Genomic DNA, 21,471 nt, shown 5'->3' with positions numbered 1-21,471 from the left:
AACGCAAAGTTTGCGAAGTAACATTCACATGTTCAAATAAGATGTAGCGATGGTCAGATAAAGATTCTTAATCTGACACATGCCAATTGGTCAGCTCGTGACTAATTCTGCTAGAGCAAAGCGTTATGTCTAACACTTCCTCTCTAGCAGATACCATGGAGGCTAGGCGGTTGCCTATGTTAAGTAATCCAAGATCTGTACTACTTAAGTATTCCACCAAACTGGAGCCTCTCAAGTTAATGTCTGAGCTGCCCAGATGATATGGTGAGCATTAGCATCACTGCCAAAAATTAGCGAAAGACCTTTTGAAGTGCAGTATGCGATGACTTGTTTGAAAGCATCCGTAGGAGATGGTTCATCATGCGGTAAATAAACCGATCAATAGACGTATTTCCTGTTGTGGTTTCCAACAGTTACATCAATTTGATAGCATATACATCTTTGGTGGTTAGTTCAGAGATGAGTGTAGCAACGATTGCGTTGTTGACGAGCACACAGGCTCGAGGCATGACACGCGAGTTTGCCATTTCATTTTTACTGAAAGTAGCAAACACCGGGTTCCCAAGGTTTCCTAGATAGATTCCTGGACCAAAGCCACTTGGGCTGTACCGTTTTGCATATGACTACAAAGATTGATCGTTGCTGTTCTTTTATGCTGAAGATTGATCTAAGCTATCTTAGCCGTAGCCACTACCCGAACTAGGCAAGATTAAACTCTTCGCAATAACAGCACAGCAAAGTACAGCAGCAATAAAAACAGATCGGTATCGATTGGGAAACGCTGAAGGCGAGGATACACAGAATACACTGTGTAAATTGCATAATGCGGAACCATATAGATGAAAATTTAAGCTAATTAACAACATTGATTGATTGATTTATCTTTATTTGAGAGACTTTCAGCCCTTGGCTGATTCGTCTCTTAATTAACAACATCTTTATAACCCCGCCCTAATTTAGCCTTAAGTGAGACTAAAGAAGGGCAACTGATTATCTCGGAGAAACTCAAGGTCCACTGCACCATTGCTTCGGTTAACGCAGTAAGGGCAAAATACTGTGGAGGGCGCCCTGGTGCTCCACAGGCTCCATTACGGGCTCGAACAGCCGACAAGCAAATCCGTATATTGAGATAAATTTCCAAAGGAAACCCAGAAAAAAATAATTAAAAATTACGAGAGACATATCCGAACGAATCTCTGAAAGTATTCAGGAGCTGGAACAGTCCCAATAGAAATCCCCAAATAAATTTTAGAAGGAATACCTGAAAGAATGCAAGAAAAAAAATCCTAGAAAGAATACCTGAGTGAATATCAGGAGCAGGGATGCCAGATATACGGATTTATCTGTACTTCTGTGTACTGTATAGTGTATACCGATTTCGTTTTACATGAAATACAGATTTTTGAGCTAGAGAGGCCATTTTTTTGGTATGGGATACAGATTTTTCTCACATATTTTGTATGGCACACAGATTTTTAAAAATGATTTAAAAAAATCATCTGGCATTCCTGATTAGGGGGAATCTTTGAATTAAACTTTGAGAAAACCAATGGAGAAATACAAGAAAGAATGTATGAAGATATATCGGAAAAACTACTTAAAGGAATCCTGGAGGAATCTATGATGCAGACTTAGGAGAAATCCGTGAAAAATCTCTGAAGGAATCGCGGAAGAAATCCCTAAAATAATCCCGAAGTCCCAATAATCCCAATGAAGTAATTACGGGAGGAGTTGAAAGCAAAATTATACTAAAAAATCCAGAAAGAATCCATGACACAATCTTGGAAAAGTTTCTAAATGTATCTTAGGAGAAACGCTAAAAGAAATTCTTGGAAGAATCAATCAGAGTGTAAACAAATCGAAGATTCAAAGTGAAGATTGACGTTCTCATTTTTTCATTCGTGTTTGGCCAAATTCATTGTCAACTGAATGCCTCTATTTTTTATATTCAATTCTATGTCATGAGTTTTTCTGTTAACAGACGCACAATTCGACTTAATTGATAAATAGAACAAATAGTATTCTAATTAACTACTATTCACAAGTTTTGAGGTGATTGGAAGTACAATTGGAAGTTACGGTCTAGTTATATTTCTCAGTGAAAATTGTCAGTAACAAAAAAATTAATGAATAAGTCAGACAGTTCATTCACCCAAATGAATTTTATTTTGATTCCTCAGTTGAGAATTTTCGAAATTCACGTTGGTTGTACCTACTCATTGGAAATGAAAATTTTAAACTCTGGCATCAATAAATGAATCCCAGCAAGAATCCTTTAGGGAACCGCTGAGGAATTCCCGCTAAAAATGTCGAAAGAAATCCATAAAGAAACTCAGGGGAAATCAATGAGAACCTCTGAAGGAATTTTTGCACATTCATATTCAAGGAGGAATACCTTAAGGAATCATCAGGAGAAATTTCCAAATAAATTCCGAGAGAAATTAATGAAGGAACTCCGGAAGTAATTTCTGAAAATGTACTGGAGCAATCCCTAAATGAATCTAAGGGGAAGTACCTGGAAGAATACCGGTACGAATTCGGTGAGCAATCCCTACAGGAATCCCGGGAGAAATCAAGCCAAGCAGCACTGAATTTCCGGAAGGAGCCAATGAAGAAATCCCTGATGGAATCCAAAGAGAAACCAATTGAAGAATCCCAAGAGGAATTTCCTACTGAATTCCAAAAAGAACTTGACCAAATCCTGAAGGAATCCCTGTTGGAATCGCTAAAGAAATCTCCAAGGCAAACCCGGGGGCGACCAATGGAGGAATCACGGAAAAAATCCCGAAAGGAATCCCAAAAGAAATCGTCGAAGGGATCCATTAAAAATTCCGAAAAAAAACAATGAAGAAATCCTGGGAGCAATATCAGAAGGAATTCCGCGAGGAATCCCTGATAGGAACCCAGGAGACATTTTTGAAGAAATCTTTGAAGCAATCCCATAAAAACCAATCGACGGATCTGTGTAAGGATTCTCGGGAGAAATACATAAAAAAAATCCTGGGAGAAATCACTCAAAGAACTCTGAAGGAACCTCTGATAGAATCCAAGATAGAATCCCAGGAAGAATAATATTCTATGAAGAATGAGCTCGCATATAAATCAAAAGGGCACGGCTGTGCGATCACGTAAAAGACAGTACATTTTCAGTTACAAGTCAATATTTTAACTGTTAATTTTTTTTCAATCGGCGTTTGTCCAATCAATAATGCACCCAAGGATGGGAAATGTCACGGAATTTCATAAAAAAAAATCATGAAACAATTTCTTGACATTTCTCAATTTCCACCATTTGCGGTGTAGTTTTCCATCTGTTTACTTTACTAATTCATAATGGTGATTAGTTATGAAAAATTAACTATGTCATCGATAAACATTTCTTACAATGAGCAAAGAAATTAGCAATAACAAAATGACATTTTTATGTCATTTCCCATTCCAGCATAAATATGAGCCAATGGAGTATGAGTTAAAAACTAAGTGATTTTGCTAATGTATTTGGGAAGTTGACTCCAAACTTTTGATCGAGAGTTTAAGGTTTATTAAAAATAATTAAAAATAATTAAGTCCATCGCCTTTTTAATGAAAATGTCTCCACTACGCATGTGGTAACCCTATTTCACAAAATATAGGATACACAAATACATTATTTACAATATGTTGAATTCTAAAACATGATGGCTTTACCCTGGGTGGCCTCCACCGGTCGGCCGTCAGAATCGTGTGAAACAATGTCATCCAACCTAGACACATCGCCAATGTACAGCGGACCTGGTGTTATGGTTAGAACACTTGACTATCACGCCGAGGACCTGGGATCGAATCCCACTCCCGACAAACTCACAAAATGTGATTTCTTCCTTCAGAAGGGAAGTAAAGCGTGGGTCACGAGATGAACTAGCCAAGGGCTAAAAATCTCGTTAATCCAAAAAAATAAAAAAAAAACATCGCCAATAATTTTCATCTGTAGCTATCGAACACTAATGCCTCAAGATGAATGATTACAAAGTTCATTCAAAGTAATCGTTTCATTCAAGTGCCAAGCCGTTTTAAAGAGTATTCCGTCTTACCATCATCAATCCTACATGTTTACAAGTCAACAACCGATCGAGAAAGCGATTGATTGATTTGTCTTTATTAGAGAGACTTTCAGCCCTTGGCTGGTTCGTCTCTTTGACAGTGAATCAAAATTCAACCATCGTGCAACAATAATGACAATGTCGCAACCTGTATTTGTTGCGACAAACAAACCCATGCGACATAAGTTTGTCCCAACTTGAAAATAATGGGATTAACATCGTACACCACGAGTTTAGAGATTTTTAAGCCTTGCATTGCGATTTTCGAACGGTAACTTCGAGTCGCTAAACACTGAAACTCTGGTGAAGCTCTATCATCAAACAGTTTCGACTTTGGGTTAGCAATAATTGATTATTCACGAGTTGAAAAGTGTGCAACAAATTCAGCTTCCGTTTTGTCTGCAACAAAAAATTTCGAGATCATGTCATTATCTGTTACCAGTAGGGATAAAGAGTAATCGTCGCACCTTCTTTGTTGTTTGTTTTGTGCCTCTTTTGTCTGACAATTCTCTTCACTGCTCTTTGATCGAGAAAGCGTAGGTATGTACAATGAAGAAATATCGTCACTTGTTTTATAGACTTTTACACGTGATTGGATGTAACTTCATATGCGTGTGAACATTAATTTCCATAATTCTTCAAATCACTTAGCAGCAGATACAAATGTTCAAAATTGTTTTATTTCCTAGAAAGCATGCGACAGTAAAACCAATTTTATCTGTTAGACATTTTGCACTTTTTAGAGATTACATATGTACCATCGACATGCGATTTTGCGTGGCATTTGCATACATGACCGCGCATGCAACAACAAAGTTCCCGTGTGATTGATTTCGTGGATGATTGGCGTGATTGCTCCGCAATAAAATGCTCCACCCAGCTATTTTAGTTGCACATTCCGGACAAGTTGAAGTAGCAGAATGTTGGTCTCTTTGCTAACATTGTTCGTATGTCTCCTTATCCTAGCCCTTGTGATAGTAAATTTCCTGAACACATTGCACACCAAGTACGCTTTCGCGAAGAATCTTCCCAGTGTCACACGAACGGACGAATCAGTGCTAAAACTCTTATGGCGACTGGTGTGTACTTCGGATGTGGGCAAGTTCAACCGGGTAGTGGAGGCTTTCTCCCTGCCGTATCGTTTGTGGAAAGTGTGGCTCGGGCCGGTAGTGTGCCTTGGCGTTTGCCATCCTGATTTGGTGCAGATCGTGCTAACGCACCCGGATTGTCTGGAGAAGCCGTTTTTCTATCGGTTCATACGCATCAATCGAGGACTGTTGGTGGCAGAAGGTAGGGATTGTGGTTCTCTCGGTTTCCGGAAAAAAATCAGTGTTCGATATGCTTTGGTGTTCCAATCCTCCAATGTGTAATGTGTAAAGTACTGACCGAGTAAAGCGACTCAAAGTCACGGACGTATCCAGAGGAGGCAGGAAGCGCACTGGCTCCAACTCCATCCTGACCGGTCACATGGTTATGAACTCAGCTCAAAAATATCAAAAACAAAAAACACGAAAACCGACGTTTTTTCCACGCCGCCGCCGCCAGTTAAAATCTGCAGAAATCCGTCCGAAAAATATTTCGGAAGGGATTCCTAGAGAATGATCTGCAACAAATCCTGGAATAACTCCTAGAGTTGCTTCTGGAAGAATTCTTCAAAGAATAGAAGATATTTTCCTAGAGGAATTTTCGGAGGAAAATTTAGCATCAGAAATTAAAATCAAATCTGGAAGAATTCTTGAAGTGCTCATGACAAAAAAGCTAAGAATGTTTTTCTGAAGGAATCTTTAAAGCCTGGAAAACTGGAGAAAGCTCTACATTTTTTTTCCAAGAATTTCTTGAAATATTTGGGAAGAAAATCCCAAAGTGATTTCTGAAGAAGCTCCTGAAAGAATCTCTGAGGATCTCTGAACAAATTTCTCTAAAAATCCCCGAAGAAAGGTTTAAATAAATAAGTTAGTTTATGATGAAACCCCTGCAGAAATATCTGAGCATCTTCTTGGAAACCCCCGGAGCAACTTCTAGAAGAATCTCTTGAGAATTTTCTGGAGAAATTTCTGGTTTTTTTAAGAAAAACCAGAGAGAATCTCTGGAGGAATTTCTGAAAAGAATCCTAAGGGGACATACAAAGAAGTTTATGGAGGAACCTCTCTGTAGGAACTCCTTCAAAAATTTCAGAATTACTGAAAAATAACTTAAGGAAACATTGATAAAACTTCTGAAGACATCACTAGAGCAACTCCTCTCCAATCTATAAATGCATTTGCGTTGCGTTGCGTTGTGTTACGTGGTAACGGAGTAATTCGTAGATTGCATACTGAAAGTTGTCATGTTAAAACTTTAAAACTCCTATTCTAATTGCTTATGGAATGCTATTTGAGAAGGAAAAGCTATCCAATTAGAGGTTGAAGTAAAAAAGACATGAGTACCATTGCCGGCCACGCACATCTTCTCCGTTACGAGGATAGGAAGGGATGTGATGATATGACACCTACTTTATGAAAGTTCAGCGACTCACCGACACCCCCATAGATGTCAAGGAGTTGGATATTTGGAAAGGGGTGATTTGGGATTCACTATAAGCGAGTGATGCGACAAGATTCAGATTGTGTAAGTGTATTTGAGTAAATCATAGGTTCCCAAACTTTAAGGTTGCGCGACACCCTTTTGCCAGCAGTAGTTTTCGCGACCCCCCATAGAAATTCCCTCATTTGTTGTCTGTTGACAGTAAAATATTTTACTGTCCCTCGCGACCCCCTGGATGAAGGCCGGCGACCCCCTTGGGGGGTCGCGACCCACAGTTTGGGAAACCATGGAGTAAATCATGTAGATGTGTTATAGTGAGTGAAAGTGTTTTGGTATAGTTAAACACCAACGTTGGGAGTGACATAAATAGCTAAGAAATTTTGTCACTCCATGGGCCTTTTTGATTCCGGGATGCAAGGATGGGAACACTCACTTGGAAAGAGTTACACTCACTTGCATTTTTCTCTGCTCAGAAGCGTGCAATCAAGAAACGATGTATTGACGACTTTTGCCTTGTGATTTTGTCTAAAAGTTTTCCGAATTGAGCCGTACACGCATACCGAAGTTGTGAGGGAGCTTCGAAGGCAACTCTCCACGAGGTGAATGTAAATTACACTCACCTCGTGGAGAGTCGCTTTCACAGCTTTGTCATGACTTTAGGATTCGTGTGCGACCTCTACTCTATTCGGCAAAGTTTTAGACAAAACCACAAGGCAAAAGTCGTCCATACATCGGTTCTTGATTGCACGCTTCTGAGCTGAGAAAACAGCAAGTGAGTGTAACTCTTTGCAAGTGAGTGTTCCCATCCCTGCCGGGATGGGGCACAGGCATTTACACTGTGTCCTGGCTAAAAAGCCTAGGCTTAAGCGTCATTGACCGCTCTCTGAAACGATAAGAAACACGCATGGGAAGGGGTAGTAGGGAAGGGATGATATCTATTTATCGAGATGCCAGCGACTCACCGACGCTCTCGTAAATAGAAAGGAGATGAATTTTTTTGTAAGAGAATTGTTAGGAATTCAGTATGATTAAGATATGCGATTGGATTATTATGAAACTTTATACATATAATAATTCATACAGGAACGAACTCATCGGGAAATCACATGGAATGTCTACACCGTTCTTCCATTGAATTGAGATTCCTCAATTTGTTTGTTGTAAACGTAATCACGCAGATTTATTTGCAATCACGATTATTTCTGCTTATCAGGTGGCAGCGTCGTATCATCCATCGTTTTTCACACTGCTTCCATTGCTGACAGCTGCAGCTTCATTTGGGATGATGGGAGTCCATTTCCGCAGGGCCATGGTGGCCGATAGAAAAAAAAAAACTTCGGCTAGTGAAATGTTCACAAAATTTTCAAACCAAAGCATGTGGGTTTCTTCTGTACACAAACTTCAACGCAGTAAGCCGATAGCTGATGAAAATAGCTTTCGACACGGTGACACTTTTCTGGTTGCACCCATTTGACATGCTAACATTTCGACACTGATTTTTCATTTGGGCCTAACTGAGTTTTCGAGTTCTCTTCATCGATCCTCTCTTCGTATTATCACAGAATGTGTATTGAGGTTTCCAAAATTTTTTTGGATGAAATGCGAAGAAGACGACTACATGTTGCTATAGAAACAAAAAGAATAATGATTTTGTTTGTTTTGATCAAGTTATTAGCGAAAGAGAGAGTCGACGAAGAGAAATCGATCATTGATTGACCACCGAAATGATTTACGAAAATGCCGAGTTTTTCTCACTGCATCATCACTACTACATTGCATTCTATGCGCAAAATGATTATTTCAAAAGCCTTTGTGTCCCATCATCGATCCAAACCAACCAAATTGCACCAGGAATTTTTCTTCAAACGTTTCTACTTCTTGTTCTTCTTTCAAATTCTACCGTACCGACGAATTGAAATTATCATTTATACACTTCCACAAGAAAACCAACTGAACCACAGAGTTTCTCAATCAAAAATATTAGGAGCCGAAATTCGACAAATCGATGAAAAGCGCATAAAAACACGAGGAGCTAAAACTTTTTCCCTCTCCAATCTATAAATGCATTTCTACAGAAACTAATTGTTTTAAGGGATAACTGATAAAATGTTGAAGGAATTTCTTAAAAAAAAACATAACAAATTATTATGATGTCAATTTGTTGATTTTCTTTGGATGACCACCAAGCCATGTGAAACTTACACTGTTGCACATGGCTGTCAAATGATTCCATATTCACGAAAATAAAAATAAAAAAAGTTCGCGCCGATAACGCCGCTGCCGCCGCCAAATAGGTTGTACTGCGTGACGCCTGCATCGCCGCGACCGCTGCCTTAAATTACCATATACGCCGCCGCCGGTGAAATCTGCTTCGGCGCACACGTCTAGTTACACAAATATTCACTGAAGATACTTTCAAGCAATATATATTTCTTCGAAGATTTCTACCCCAGGGTTTTTATTGATACATTGAAGAATTTAATATTCATATTCTTTGGATGTTTTTAAAAGCTTTGCATAAACTTTCCATGAAATCCTTAATCTCTAGCGAGATTTATTCAACAGTAAAGTTATTTATATGATTATTTTTTAGAAATTTTCTAAAATTTAGCTTTTAAAAATTGTATCAAATGTGTCGCAATAAATTCTCTCATAACAAATATTCAAATAGTTCTACTAGAAGGTTTACTTGCAAATAGATTACAGTTTAGATAGAAACTTCGTTCTAAAAAATTATTAATGTTTTTACGGACTTCCTGGAGTTTTGACTTGTAACAAATTTTCATTTATGAATCCAAGAAACTACTGCATAAAAGTATTTTTTTTCCAGCACGAGTCGTACAACGAGGCTCGCCGAGTTGTATAAATACGAAGAATGCTGAAAAATCGAGTTTTGCAACGAGTTCCATACAAAATTTTACGCAATGATTTTTTTCATTATACAACTCATTTGAGTTGCATAATGTTCATAATGCAACTCAAATGCGTTGTATAATGAACATTATGCAACTTTTTTTCATTATGCAACTCATTTCAGTTGCATAATGAACCGGTACAGAAAAGTAGGTCATTGTGATACTGAAATGAGTAGTATGAAATAGAAATTAAGATACTGAATTGCATAAAATTACTATTCTTTTCTGAAAAACAAAAACAGTGAATCAGGAAACTTTCCAGTATGAGAATTTCTTTCAAAATTATCCAAATACTGAAAGCGATTATTTTACAACAATTGTTTAAAAAAAATTGTCCGCACATATTATAGGACTCAACAAATTATGCACTATGGCATTGGCATAATTGTCAACATTAAAAAAAAATCTTTAAAAATAAAGATTCTGAATTCCTTATGGACATCTCTTTAAAAAAATATCAGGTATTCAGGTGTAATATTCCAGCAAAAATCATATAGAGTTTTGGAGCCAAATTTACTAGTAGATCAGGGTTATAAGTTCAAGTTCAATAGGAAATTATATTTCGAAAATTCACTATTAATTTCACAAGAATTCTTATTGATACCTGCTAAACGATTTTTTCAACTGATAGAATTATAGATCTACTACTTTTACAAGAAATTCCGCGCGAAATAATTTCAGAAATACAACATGGCATCTACAACAGTTTTGTTTACCCAATATGGACCTGCTTAAGGATATTGAATTAGTATGTATAAAGACATTAGGGGTACTCACGAAACAGATTAAATTGCTGCGTAAGTCATGATTTTCGGCTTATTTGAAATGTTTCATGATTTTTCGAATGAAATAATCAAAGATTGCCTTGGTGATCGCGACGTTTTATCAGTTTAATCAGTTTACGCTGTTTAGTGAATCCCCCTATTGCTAGATTTTTTAAAGAAAATTTTACAGAATTCCAAGAGTTAGTTTTGCAGATTTTTTTTCTGTTTGGATGAGCCACTGCGACCAGAACAGAAAAAAAAATCTGCAAAACTAACTCTTGGAATTCTGTAAGAGTTTCTTTTAAAAAAATCTAGCAATGTCTTTATAGATACTAATTTATTATCCTTAAGCAGTTTTGCAGATTCCCGAGAGATGTTTTCGATTGAAGTGTTGGAGAAAGTTTTAAAGGGGTTCCTCAAAGCATTCCTTTTTTGTTATTGATCCTTTTTTGTTTTTTTTTTTAATTTCTTGTAGGCCTTGATCATATTTTCAACATAATATGGCGTAAGAGTTGATACAACTGCTCACTACCGTGCACGAGAAGCTTGGCCAGGAGTTCGTACTTCACTTTCCTATTAAGTACAGTACGCTAAAAAATCAGCTTATAAAACTGCTGATTAAGTTCTACTGCATTCCTTTAAAGCGTTTGAAAAGTTCTCAGGCATATTCGGCGAACTGCCATATGAGAGTTTTTACATAATTTAGCTGTATTTGCAATTATACTTTTGAAGCATTTCTCACATTTGTCCATGCAAATTTTCTCGTAAAATTATACATGCTTTCAGTGTTTTTGGTCGATTTTTTTCTAGACTCAACTCATAAGAATCTTGAATGAATTTTATGTGAAATTTTGAAGTAATTAAATGGCCTTTTCTTGTATGAGATTTTCTTTGTTTCACATGTCTTGTAATTATTATTATTATTATTATTATTATTTATTTATGACACTTTACACTACGGCAGTGCATTCGTGTCAGGCAATAAAAAACTAATTACAATACTTTCTTATGAATTTATCAGTTCGCTTTGTTCGCTTATTGCATTTAATTATCCACCCATCTACGTCATCTGGAGCTGGATCAGGGCCTGAATCGAAATCGCTATCCACGTCTATAACGATGTTAACAACAGGTTCGGTCATCATAGCATCATCAATCGCGACGGTCGCATCGGTCGATGTAGTTGCTCCGACAGTGTCTGCTTTCCGATCTGCTTTTTTCTGTGGCGCTGGGTTGATCTCGGGTGAACAAAGTCGACGAACACTACGTTTCACAGCATTCGTGTTTGATTCGCGGCTACTCACTTCGGTTGCGGTGCTGGTCATTCGAGTGTGGTTGTCGGCCGGATTGGATAGGAGGACATCGTTTGAAGGTTGCTTTTGTTGCGCTTGTTGGACATCGCGTTGTAAAGTCGGTTTTGCTGCTACGGCTTCTTGTTCTTTTGCTGCAGCTTCACTGCACTTTTGTTTTGGGTGCGCTCTTCTGTCGCACTGGCGGCACGTACGAATTTGAGTACGATAAGATACTGTAGCTACGTCATCGCAAATTTTGATATACGATGGTATATTTTTACCAAGTTCTATCCGCACCACACGGACGCCATTTGGTATACCGGGAAAATGTTTCTTCCACAGTTCCCTTGCAACAGATTTCACTTTTCCATATCGTTTCATATAATCTGCAACTACTTCATTCGGTATATCTGGCGGGAGGTCATGGATACGGACATTTGTTGCGTTGTCTTCCATGAACACTGGAATGTTGAACTTTTTGTCCGCTGCCATCATGAAGTGCTTAAGATGATGAGAAGCGGCTATGCGTTCGGCTGTCTCTAAGTTGCGCATCTCCAGGAGTGCGCAATTTCGAGTGGAGTGTAACTGGACATTTTTGACGAAAGATAAATCGATTTCCAGTTTTTCGTTGAGGAATTTTGCGATGTTCCCCGCACTTGGTCGTACGGGAAGCACACTGAAATCGATGACCAATGTGTTCTTCCGTGTGGTGGCCATTGTTAATAGCGATACCACAGCGATAATCGAACCGAACCGAACGAAAGACGACCGGCTCGATTGAACGTCGGCTGACAACTGTTGTCTTGTAATGTCTAAGAATTAGCATAATAGTTACACTCCCGATCAAAAGTTTGGCGGGTCACCCCCCCAAACATGTCATCTTTTTAGGCCCATTGCGCCAATTTGCGTCCGATTTCAAAACCCTAGATCCCATTCAAAAGATAATAAGTTGAGGAAACTTTACACATGATATAAATAAAAAAAAATCTAAAATTTTTGTATGGAAACTTAAGCCAAAGTTGCCAAATTTTCTAAAAAAAATGAATATAAATTTACGACAGTGTCGCTGGAAATTAGGTTGACCAAATTTTAAGATAAGAGCGGTAATATAACCTTTTATTTCTATTAGCTTTCAACTGCTTTTTACCGAACTTGGCTAAAAAATCTAGGGAAAAAGTTATTAAGTAAATCAACTCTTGATGTCATCGTTTGGGGTCTTATCATGGGACTACAGTTGACGTTCGCTCGGTGCAAACAGTTTAATTGCAATGCTTTTTAACTGCAAGTCTGGTAAGTGCAACAATTTTGCAGTTATTCCATCCCTACAGAAAAACTTGTAATTAGAAGTTTCTAATTAACGAATTGAGAGATGAATTTTTGAAAAAAAAAAACGCGTTCTGGTGGGATTCGAACCCACGACCCCGTATTCAATAGACCGGTGCTTTAAACAACTAAGCCACAGAATATGTAATAATTCTGCGGAATAGAAAGCCAAACTGAACCCGAGCGCTTACCATGAACATTCATTTTTTCAAGAACCATCTCTCTTTCGGAGTCTCCAGTTAGCCTAGTGGTTAAGGCTTTGGATCGCCAATCCGGAGACAACGGGTTCGATTCCCGTTCCGGTCGGGAAAATTTTTTCGACTCCCTGGGCATAGTGTATCATTGTACTTGCCTCACAGTATACAAATTCATGCAATGGTAGGCAAAGAAAGCCCTTCAATTAATAACTGTGGAAGTGCTCAAAGAACACTAAGTTGAAGCGAGGCAGGCCAAGTCACAGTGGGGACGTAGAGCCATAAAAAAGAAGAAGAAGACTCTCTTTCGGCTTAGATGTCAATCCACAACACACCCACGTTTCAGTGAATTACATTCACTAACTGAAACGTAAACACGTTGCACTTATCGAACGTCTACTGTATATGGAAAACGTATGCACTATATAAGAAAGTTGCATTTCACAATTCATTTGAAAATTAAAACTTCAAATCAATTATCTCAAACAGAACATTTTATGGTAAGATTGCTGAATCTCGACAACGGTAGCAAAATTTAGTCGTAGGGAAATTGTTCCCTTCGTTGTGGTAGTACCTAATGTTGCGGTAGTGGCAATTGAGCACTTTTTCGACTGAAATGTTACCAAAAGGCATTTTTAATAGATGTATTATGCTTAAATTATGATATTGCACAATTTGTGTGCTTAAGATTTGCCCAAAAACCTATTTTAAAAACATATTTTCCTTAAAATTTTTGCTGCTGTGTTCCTATTGTTGCGGTAGTGTTCCTAATGTTGCGGTATCCCATATGATTTCAATGGGAAACCGCAACAATAGGAACCCAAATTAAATTTTACCTCCACAATAGGAACAGTGTGCCTAATGTTGTGGTAAGCGATTTATGATCAAAAACAGAGAGAAACGATAGTTTTTATATATTTCCAAGCAAATTTGGATAGAAAACTACCAACTAACGTTTTGCAACCCTTCATTAGATGGTACGATCATTGTTTTTAAAATGAATTTACCTTAATACCACAACGATGGGCACACTTACCCTACACCTTTTTTATTATAAACTAGCTGTCCCGGCAAATTTTGTCTTGCCAAGATGTGTTCGTTTGACAACTGTTGAGGTCATTGCTGCAGCGCACTCTAGATTGGTTTATTTTCCATTGTGATGATTTTCTTCCCAGCTCATAAAACATCGATACTTTCTCAAATTGTCTTACTTTTTAGTTGTTTTTTTGTAACTTTATTCAGTTATAAACACAGCCACCATGAAAACGAAACGAAACGTGCAAGAGTCATGCCGATCGGTTCATCCGTTCGTAAGTTTTGTTGCCTCAAAGGGACTTCGAACTCATTTTTATATACAGTGCATCAAACAATTGTCCGAACAGCAATTTTTTGGTCAAAATATTTTTTATTCAAATGTTCATAACTTTTTTATACGTCAATCAAAAACGCTGAATCATGAATCATATATTAATGCTCCATTGGTAAAATTTTGAACGAGATCGAATAAGTTTTCTGAAAGTTATAGAACTTTTAGAAAAACTTATAACATTTTTGAACACATTTTTAAAACATTGTTTCTCAGTATGTACTCGATGAAACTTTTTCAATTTTTTGTGTATTACAGCTGATACCTAAGGTTTTCATATGCAGCTACTTTTCAGGTTTTATATTCACTACAAAAAATATGAAAAATGTGCTTATGTAGTTGAAAATGTTTAAAAAATTACCTTATTTTGCACACATAATCTGCCAAACGTTTTCCACCAATAAAAGTGCATTAACTGAACGAAAAATACATAGGACCTACTCTTCATATGTAATTTGTGGGTCCTGTATAAAAATATTACATAAGAGAAGTTAAAAACGTTGAAAACACTTGACTCTTTTATTGATCAAAATATGATAAATTACCAAATGACACTCTGAACATATAAAGATTTTTCATATTTTTTGTAGTGAATAGAAAACCTCAAACGAAGCTGCATATGAAAGCCTTAGGTATAAGCTGCATCACAAAAAAATGGAAAAGGTTTCATCGAGTACATATTGAGATAAAATGTTTTAGAAATGTGTTCAAAAATCTTATAAGTTTTACTAAAAGTTTTATAACTTTCAGAAAACTTATTCGATCTCGCTCAAAATTTTACCAATGGAACTTTAATATATGGTTAATGATTGACAAAAATTTCAGCGTATTTGATTGACGTATAAAAAGTTATGATCATTTGAATGAAAAATTATTTTGACCAAAAAAATCCTGTGCGGACAATTGTTTGATACACTGTATAAAGATAATGCGGACTTTCATAAGATCGGGTCGAAAAGTTTTTGAAACGTATTTCAACAATTTTCAAAACTTCATATTTTGAACAAAAAAATAACTTTTTGTCGATAATTCTTCCATCTCGACCCATAGGGCAATAAACAGCATTATATGTCCGCTATAATAATTAGAAAAATTTATATAGTCAACCTTATGGTAATTGTCACAATAGATCTAAAAACTGGTCGCAGTGACTTATATACCCAACAAGGATAATATGGTGCAAATGGTTCGTTTTGATCATAAAAAAAAGCTTGTGTAAATAGAAATAAATCGAAACAATATAAATATTAAAAAAAATCGTTGTTTGCGATGAAAACGATCATAAACACAATAAATAAATAAACTATAAAATATAAAATTTGGGTTGATTCCTAGGTTGACTTTCAAAGCTCACTTTTACAAAATTCAGGCTTTCATTAGAACAGAACTAATTTTTGAAGGGTTTTTGTATTCAGAATGTTTGAAATGAAAAAAAAAACAACATTTTGCTCCTGTAAAAACTACTTTTTACGATCATGCCAAATACACTCATACGTAACTGATTTTTGACATCTCTTGATATAGTCACTTTAACAACATGTTTCGTGAGATGCATGATTCACATTTTTTATAAGACAATTCACTTCTTCTATGTCTAAGTAACACAGACATTCAAGTTTTTAAACATTTTTTTCTTTTTCTTAGGCCATCTGTCTCTTTTTATTCTTTCAATCACTTAACCTAATTTAGAGCTCTTTTGTCCACTAGGGACTGGAAGCTGTACTTACACTTTGCACAATGCCTAAAGGCATTCTATTCTAATTAAATTCTACTTTATAGAACTGGTTGCCGTTGTGCTGATTTCATTTTCTACCCTATCATGGTAGAATGATGAGCACGAGGATATTGATGTGTGGCAGTTGGTTGTTCTTTTTTTTCAGTCCGATTGGGGGTCCATTATGAGTCGCCGATGTCCTAGTATCCGGGTCCATTTGAGCCACGAGCTCAGAAGAGGGTAAGTGTCAGCTGCTCTCATGGGGAAAGAGCAACTGACGAAAGTGCCGGGGCTGGGATCGAACCCATGACCATCTGCTTATGAAGCAAACATGTGCAATTGCACACCGGCCCCGGCATCTTGAAATTAAATCATAGTTTACTGAATGCTGTAGTAATTTGGGAGCTTGTGCTCGACTATTGGAAAAGCATTAAAAAAAACTATTTATGAATTGAGTTCAATTTTTAGATTCAAATCGGAGGTTTGGGATTTAGTCGTTTTTATGTAGGTCGCACTTTGTTTTTTTTTTATTATTTATTTTTTATTTAATAACGAAGCCATGTTTTCGGAATCAGTTTCCATAAATATTGAGAGGGAGGATCAAATGGTTTTTTAGAAAACTGAAACAAAATTCGGAAGATACCCTAACTCTTCTTGCAAATATGCATGGAAACCGGTTTCAAAATGCCGCTTCGTTCTTCTTCTTCTTCTTGGCGTAACGTCCTCACTGGGACAAAGCCTGCTTCTCAGCTTAGTGTTCTATGAGCACTTCCACAGTTATTAACTGAGAGCTTCCTCTGCCAATGACCATTTTGCATGTGTATATCGTGTGGCAGGCAGGAAGATACTCTATGCCCAAGGAAGTCAAGGAAATTTCCTTTACGGAAAGATCCTGGACCGACCGGGAATCGAACCCGTCACCCTCAGCATGGTCATGCTGAATACCCGTGCGTTTACCGCCTCGGTTATATGGGCCCTAACCGCTTCGTTATTTAATTTAAAAAAAAAATATTTAAACAAAAAGATGAAAAAAAATCAAGTTTTCTCTAAAGATGCTAGTACACGGGTCCAAAATTTTATACCATATATAAATCAATGCTGAAACATCTGGTTTGAATCGATGGGATTTTCATTAGTGTAAAACAGATGTCATTCCTTGTTAAATATTTTACCCCATGTACTAGTACTAGGCTTTGGAATTATTAGCGTGCTTGGTTACGATGTCTTCAATTCAGCCTATAAATAATGTTGGTGGTATGCCTAGAGGAATCCTTCGATAAATTTCAGAAGTCTCTATAATATCTACTGCATCATTGTTGTGGAGATATTATTTTCCATTTTGTAAGAACTATCAGTTAAAATTCAAAAAAAATAAACAAATTGCGATCACATCGATTTTGCCACCGCCGCTGCTGCTGCCGAATATGGTGTACGACGTAACGCCTTCGCCACCACTGTCACCCTTGAATCTAGACCAATATGTCAAAAAGGCGGTACAACCATCGCAAACACCCTCTTCTTCCGTGTCTCCTAGCCGTATTTCAATCAATATATCAACACTTGCTCTGAAGAGTTATCTCTGTCTATTACTAGTAGTCTATTACTAGAAGTCGCGAACTTCTATCAACGACCAAAATGTTTAATGCTGATATCAAGTATCGTGCTACAAAAAAATTGAGTCGGAGCATCGGAGCATTGTTTAAGAAGACTTCATAGGCTCTCAAGAGAGCTTCACTGAAGTTTCAGGGGGATTCAGAGATCTTTTAGGCCGTTTTTAGACGTTTCTGATGATTTTAAAAGTGGTTTTATGAGGCATCATAGGCTCTCAGGTGAGCATCTCGGGGGATTCAGGTAATTTCAATGGGTTTCAGCGGCGTTTCTATGCGTTTCAATGTGTTTCAGGCTTTTCAGGAGGTTTCTTGTGAGGTATGACAGTGAATTTTAGGGACTTTGGAAAACATTCAGGTTCATGGGCGTTCGAGGCGGTTCCAGAAGGGCTTTAAGACGTTTTAAGACGAGTCCGACCGACAAAATAACTATGAAGCCAATTGAGTCAAAGATCTTCGCATTTCTTTTCAAATATTGACTTTTGCGGATACCCTATGTAGACACCCACTTTCGGACCCAATCTTATTATGTTGTACACATTCTTCCCTCGGATCAGCGGACTTATGGAAACGGCTTAGGAAAACATTGAATTCGGCATTCAATTTGAGAATACTCCACGGTTTTATTCCGATCTTCGAAACGTGCTGCCAAAGGATGATCGACGATTTGCAGCGGATCCCGGAGGGCGAAACCTTTGATGTGATGCCTTACACGGCCCGCTGCACCCTGGAGATGGTATTCGAAACGAGCTTGGGGACCGGCTGCTTGCCGCCGACTGAGAGTGATTGCCTCATTCGGCATATCAAAAGGTAATGTTGGTTACTTGTGGTCCTTGTTAATGTGCTCAATAACTTTTGTTTCCTTCAGATTTTTCAATATTGCTTCAAATCGGTTCCTAAACGTTCATTTGCATTATGAGTCTGTTTTTAAATTAACACAGAGATCCAAAAAGGAAGCAGAATCTTTGGAGTACTGCAACACCGTTGCTAGTCAGGTGCGTTCCGAAAAGGTTTTTGTTTACATAATCGTTTTATTTGTATCGCATTTGCACCATTTTAGCTGTTAGCTGAAAAGAGACTAAAAATGAGTCAGTCTAAAACTACGGATGACGAGTATGAAAAACCTCGGATTTTTGTGGACCAATTGCTGAGGTTGGGTAACTCATTCAGTGAAACGGACATCATTCACAACATTTTCACAATGATTATTGCGGTAAGTCAGGAGTTTTCGCAATAATCATAACTCTTTATTCAAGGAAATTTTATTCAAAGAATTGTCATCTAATCTTGATAAAATCATGAGATGTGTTAGCTTCCATTAACAGGACTCCCTTAACTATTAAAGCATAAAAGTGCTAAATTGTAGAAAAAACATTATTTTTATATTTTACTTTCAACAGGGTAACGACACATCTGGTCAGCTAATGGCCTACGCCTGTTTGTTCCTCGGGATGTATCCCGATCACCAGCAAAAAGTTTATACCGAAATAAACGATCTCATCCCGCGCCATCACAGCGAACCCATCTCGCCGGACAAACTCAAATGCCTCACCTACACAGATATGTTCCTGAACGAGTGTCTGCGCTTGTGCCCGACCGCTCCGAACATCCTGCGCCAAAACATGGCTCCAATAGTGCTGGATCAAACGAACATTCCAGCGGGAAACATCCTGGCAATATCGATCTTCGCCTACCACCGTCGCAAGGACATTTGGGGCCCGGATGCGGACCAGTTCGATCCGAATCGATTCTCGGCGGAACGGTCCGTCGGGAGGCATCCCTATGCGTTTCTACCGTTTAGTGGAGGTTCGCGGAATTGCATCGGATGGCGCTACGCTATGATAAGCATGAAGCTGATGTTGGTGTATCTGCTACGGGAATTTGAAGTCAAGACCGACATTCGGTACGAAGACATGACATTTAGGTTCAATGCGGCGTTGGTCCTGGCTGGTAAGCACTTGGTGAGATTAGAAAGGAGGATGTAAATGGTTTGAAAGTAAAAAAGATAAAATGAAGTAAAATCATAACTCTCGTTTTCATTTATCAAATAATTTACTTTTCTGTTGTAAAGTTTCATGTGTAAATGCAGTTCATCTCCAGAAAATCCAGTCTCTGTATCTATCCGCAAACATGTATTGACTTAGTATTGGTCGAGTTTATTTTTAATCCAATCCTCACTGTCTCCCGCTTTTGAAGATCATAAGCTGCCTTCACTGTCTTCGATCGATGCCGATGAGATCAACATCATACCCATCCACATAACATAGGAGCATGAGCTCCTTCGAATGCAGTGCTGAATAGTAAGTAAATTTCGAATAGCATCATCCTACTTTAATCCATCCAAGGTATTGTGCCATGCACCATTGACAGTTGCATCACAGGCAAACAGACGTAACTCTTAGAGGAAATTCATCAAAAACTTTTGTCTGGTGTGTTTTTTATGAGCACACTGCCACCTGTTAATAGAACCCCGCAAGACACTGTTGGCTATGATGAATTTCGATTTGACGTTTACTTAATACGCACACTACTACACAAATCGCCTGTAAATTTCGTTTTCATCTTTCAGCTATGTGTACACTGGCAAACGTCAAAGCGATCGAACACTACCGCCTCTGGTGGAATGATCGCAGAGATCAAATGAAATTTAAATTGATCGTTAAATGCGTGTGCCAAGCTGTTTTGAAGAGTGCTACGTCTGTTTGTCTGTGGTTGCATAAAACCTTCGCATATCATACCGATCCTTGTTTTCCTGCGCTCCATCAATCACAGTCTCTTCGTGTTTCCGTTTCTTATTGCTGCGGTGGACAATTTTGACATCTTGTTTTGGGTACTCTCCATGAGTCTTATCAAGGCTTTCATAACACTCATCCTTAAAGTTAAAGATCTCATTGTTCGTTGACGCAAAGATGCTGATTTGACTGCATTTGAAGAACATAACATAAATATTCGGTCGCCTATCGGCATTCACCAAATAATTCGCTTCACCTACATCCCGATCACTGTCAACCCAAGTCCACGTTCTGGATTATCGCCACTATGTCAAGGACGACAAACCAATCGTAGTAGTTGGTGGAAGAAAGAAGATTTTTTTCACCGAAGAAAATGCAAGCGGAAACGAAGCCATATCTTTTTGACGGCAAAAACTTCCCGAATCGGAGTTTCCGGATGGAGACGTTTCTGAAGCAGCGGCAGCTGATCGATTGCATTCGGAGGGATGCAGACGAAATCCAGGAAGACAAAACGGATACGGCGCAGGAAAAGGCTCGAAAGGAGACGAAACTGGCGGAGCGGAAACTTCTAGAAGCACGTTGCAAATCGTTACTGGTTTAGAAGATCGCGGATTCGCAGCTGGAGTATATCAAAGGCAAGTCCACTCCGAAGGCGATCTGGGCAACGTTGGAGAACGTGTTTGCGAAGAAGGGAATTTCCGGCCAGCTTTATCTACTGAAGCAACTGGCGTGATGAAGTACAGCGAAGCGGAACCGATGGAAAAGCACCTGCTACGGTTCGAGCGGATCATTCGAGAATTGGCCTCAGTGGACATCGTGATGTATGAGCGGCTGGTGGTATTCAATCTGCTTCAAACACTGCTAAAAGTGTTCCAGCAACTGGTAACAGTCCTCGAAACCCTACCGGCGAAACAATGCACGCTCGACTTCGTGAAGGCCAGGCTACTCAGTGAAAACGCCAA

At 38.2% G+C, this 21,471-nt stretch overlaps 1 protein-coding gene across 1 annotated transcript in view; it reads left to right on the top strand.

Annotated features, from left to right (window-relative positions):
* Window positions 1-19,809, top strand: part of LOC109413826 (uncharacterized) — a 45,392-nt gene extending 25,583 nt beyond the window's left edge. The window contains exons 8-12 of the mRNA XM_062857448.1: window positions 4,993-5,369; window positions 18,335-18,587; window positions 18,646-18,772; window positions 18,838-18,990; window positions 19,178-19,809. Coding sequence (XP_062713432.1) covers window positions 4,993-5,369; window positions 18,335-18,587; window positions 18,646-18,772; window positions 18,838-18,990; window positions 19,178-19,762 — 1,495 coding nt within the window. The 3' untranslated portion in view covers window positions 19,763-19,809. The remainder of the gene's footprint in view (window positions 1-4,992; window positions 5,370-18,334; window positions 18,588-18,645; window positions 18,773-18,837; window positions 18,991-19,177) is intronic.
* The last annotated feature ends 1,662 nt before the right edge of the window (window positions 19,810-21,471 follow it).

This window comes from Aedes albopictus, chromosome 3 (genome assembly GCF_035046485.1).
Source record: "Aedes albopictus strain Foshan chromosome 3, AalbF5, whole genome shotgun sequence".
Lineage (NCBI taxonomy): Eukaryota > Metazoa > Arthropoda > Insecta > Diptera > Culicidae > Aedes > Aedes albopictus.
The sequence above is the reverse complement of the archived record's forward strand: the minus strand, read 5'-3'. Positions and strand labels throughout refer to the sequence as shown.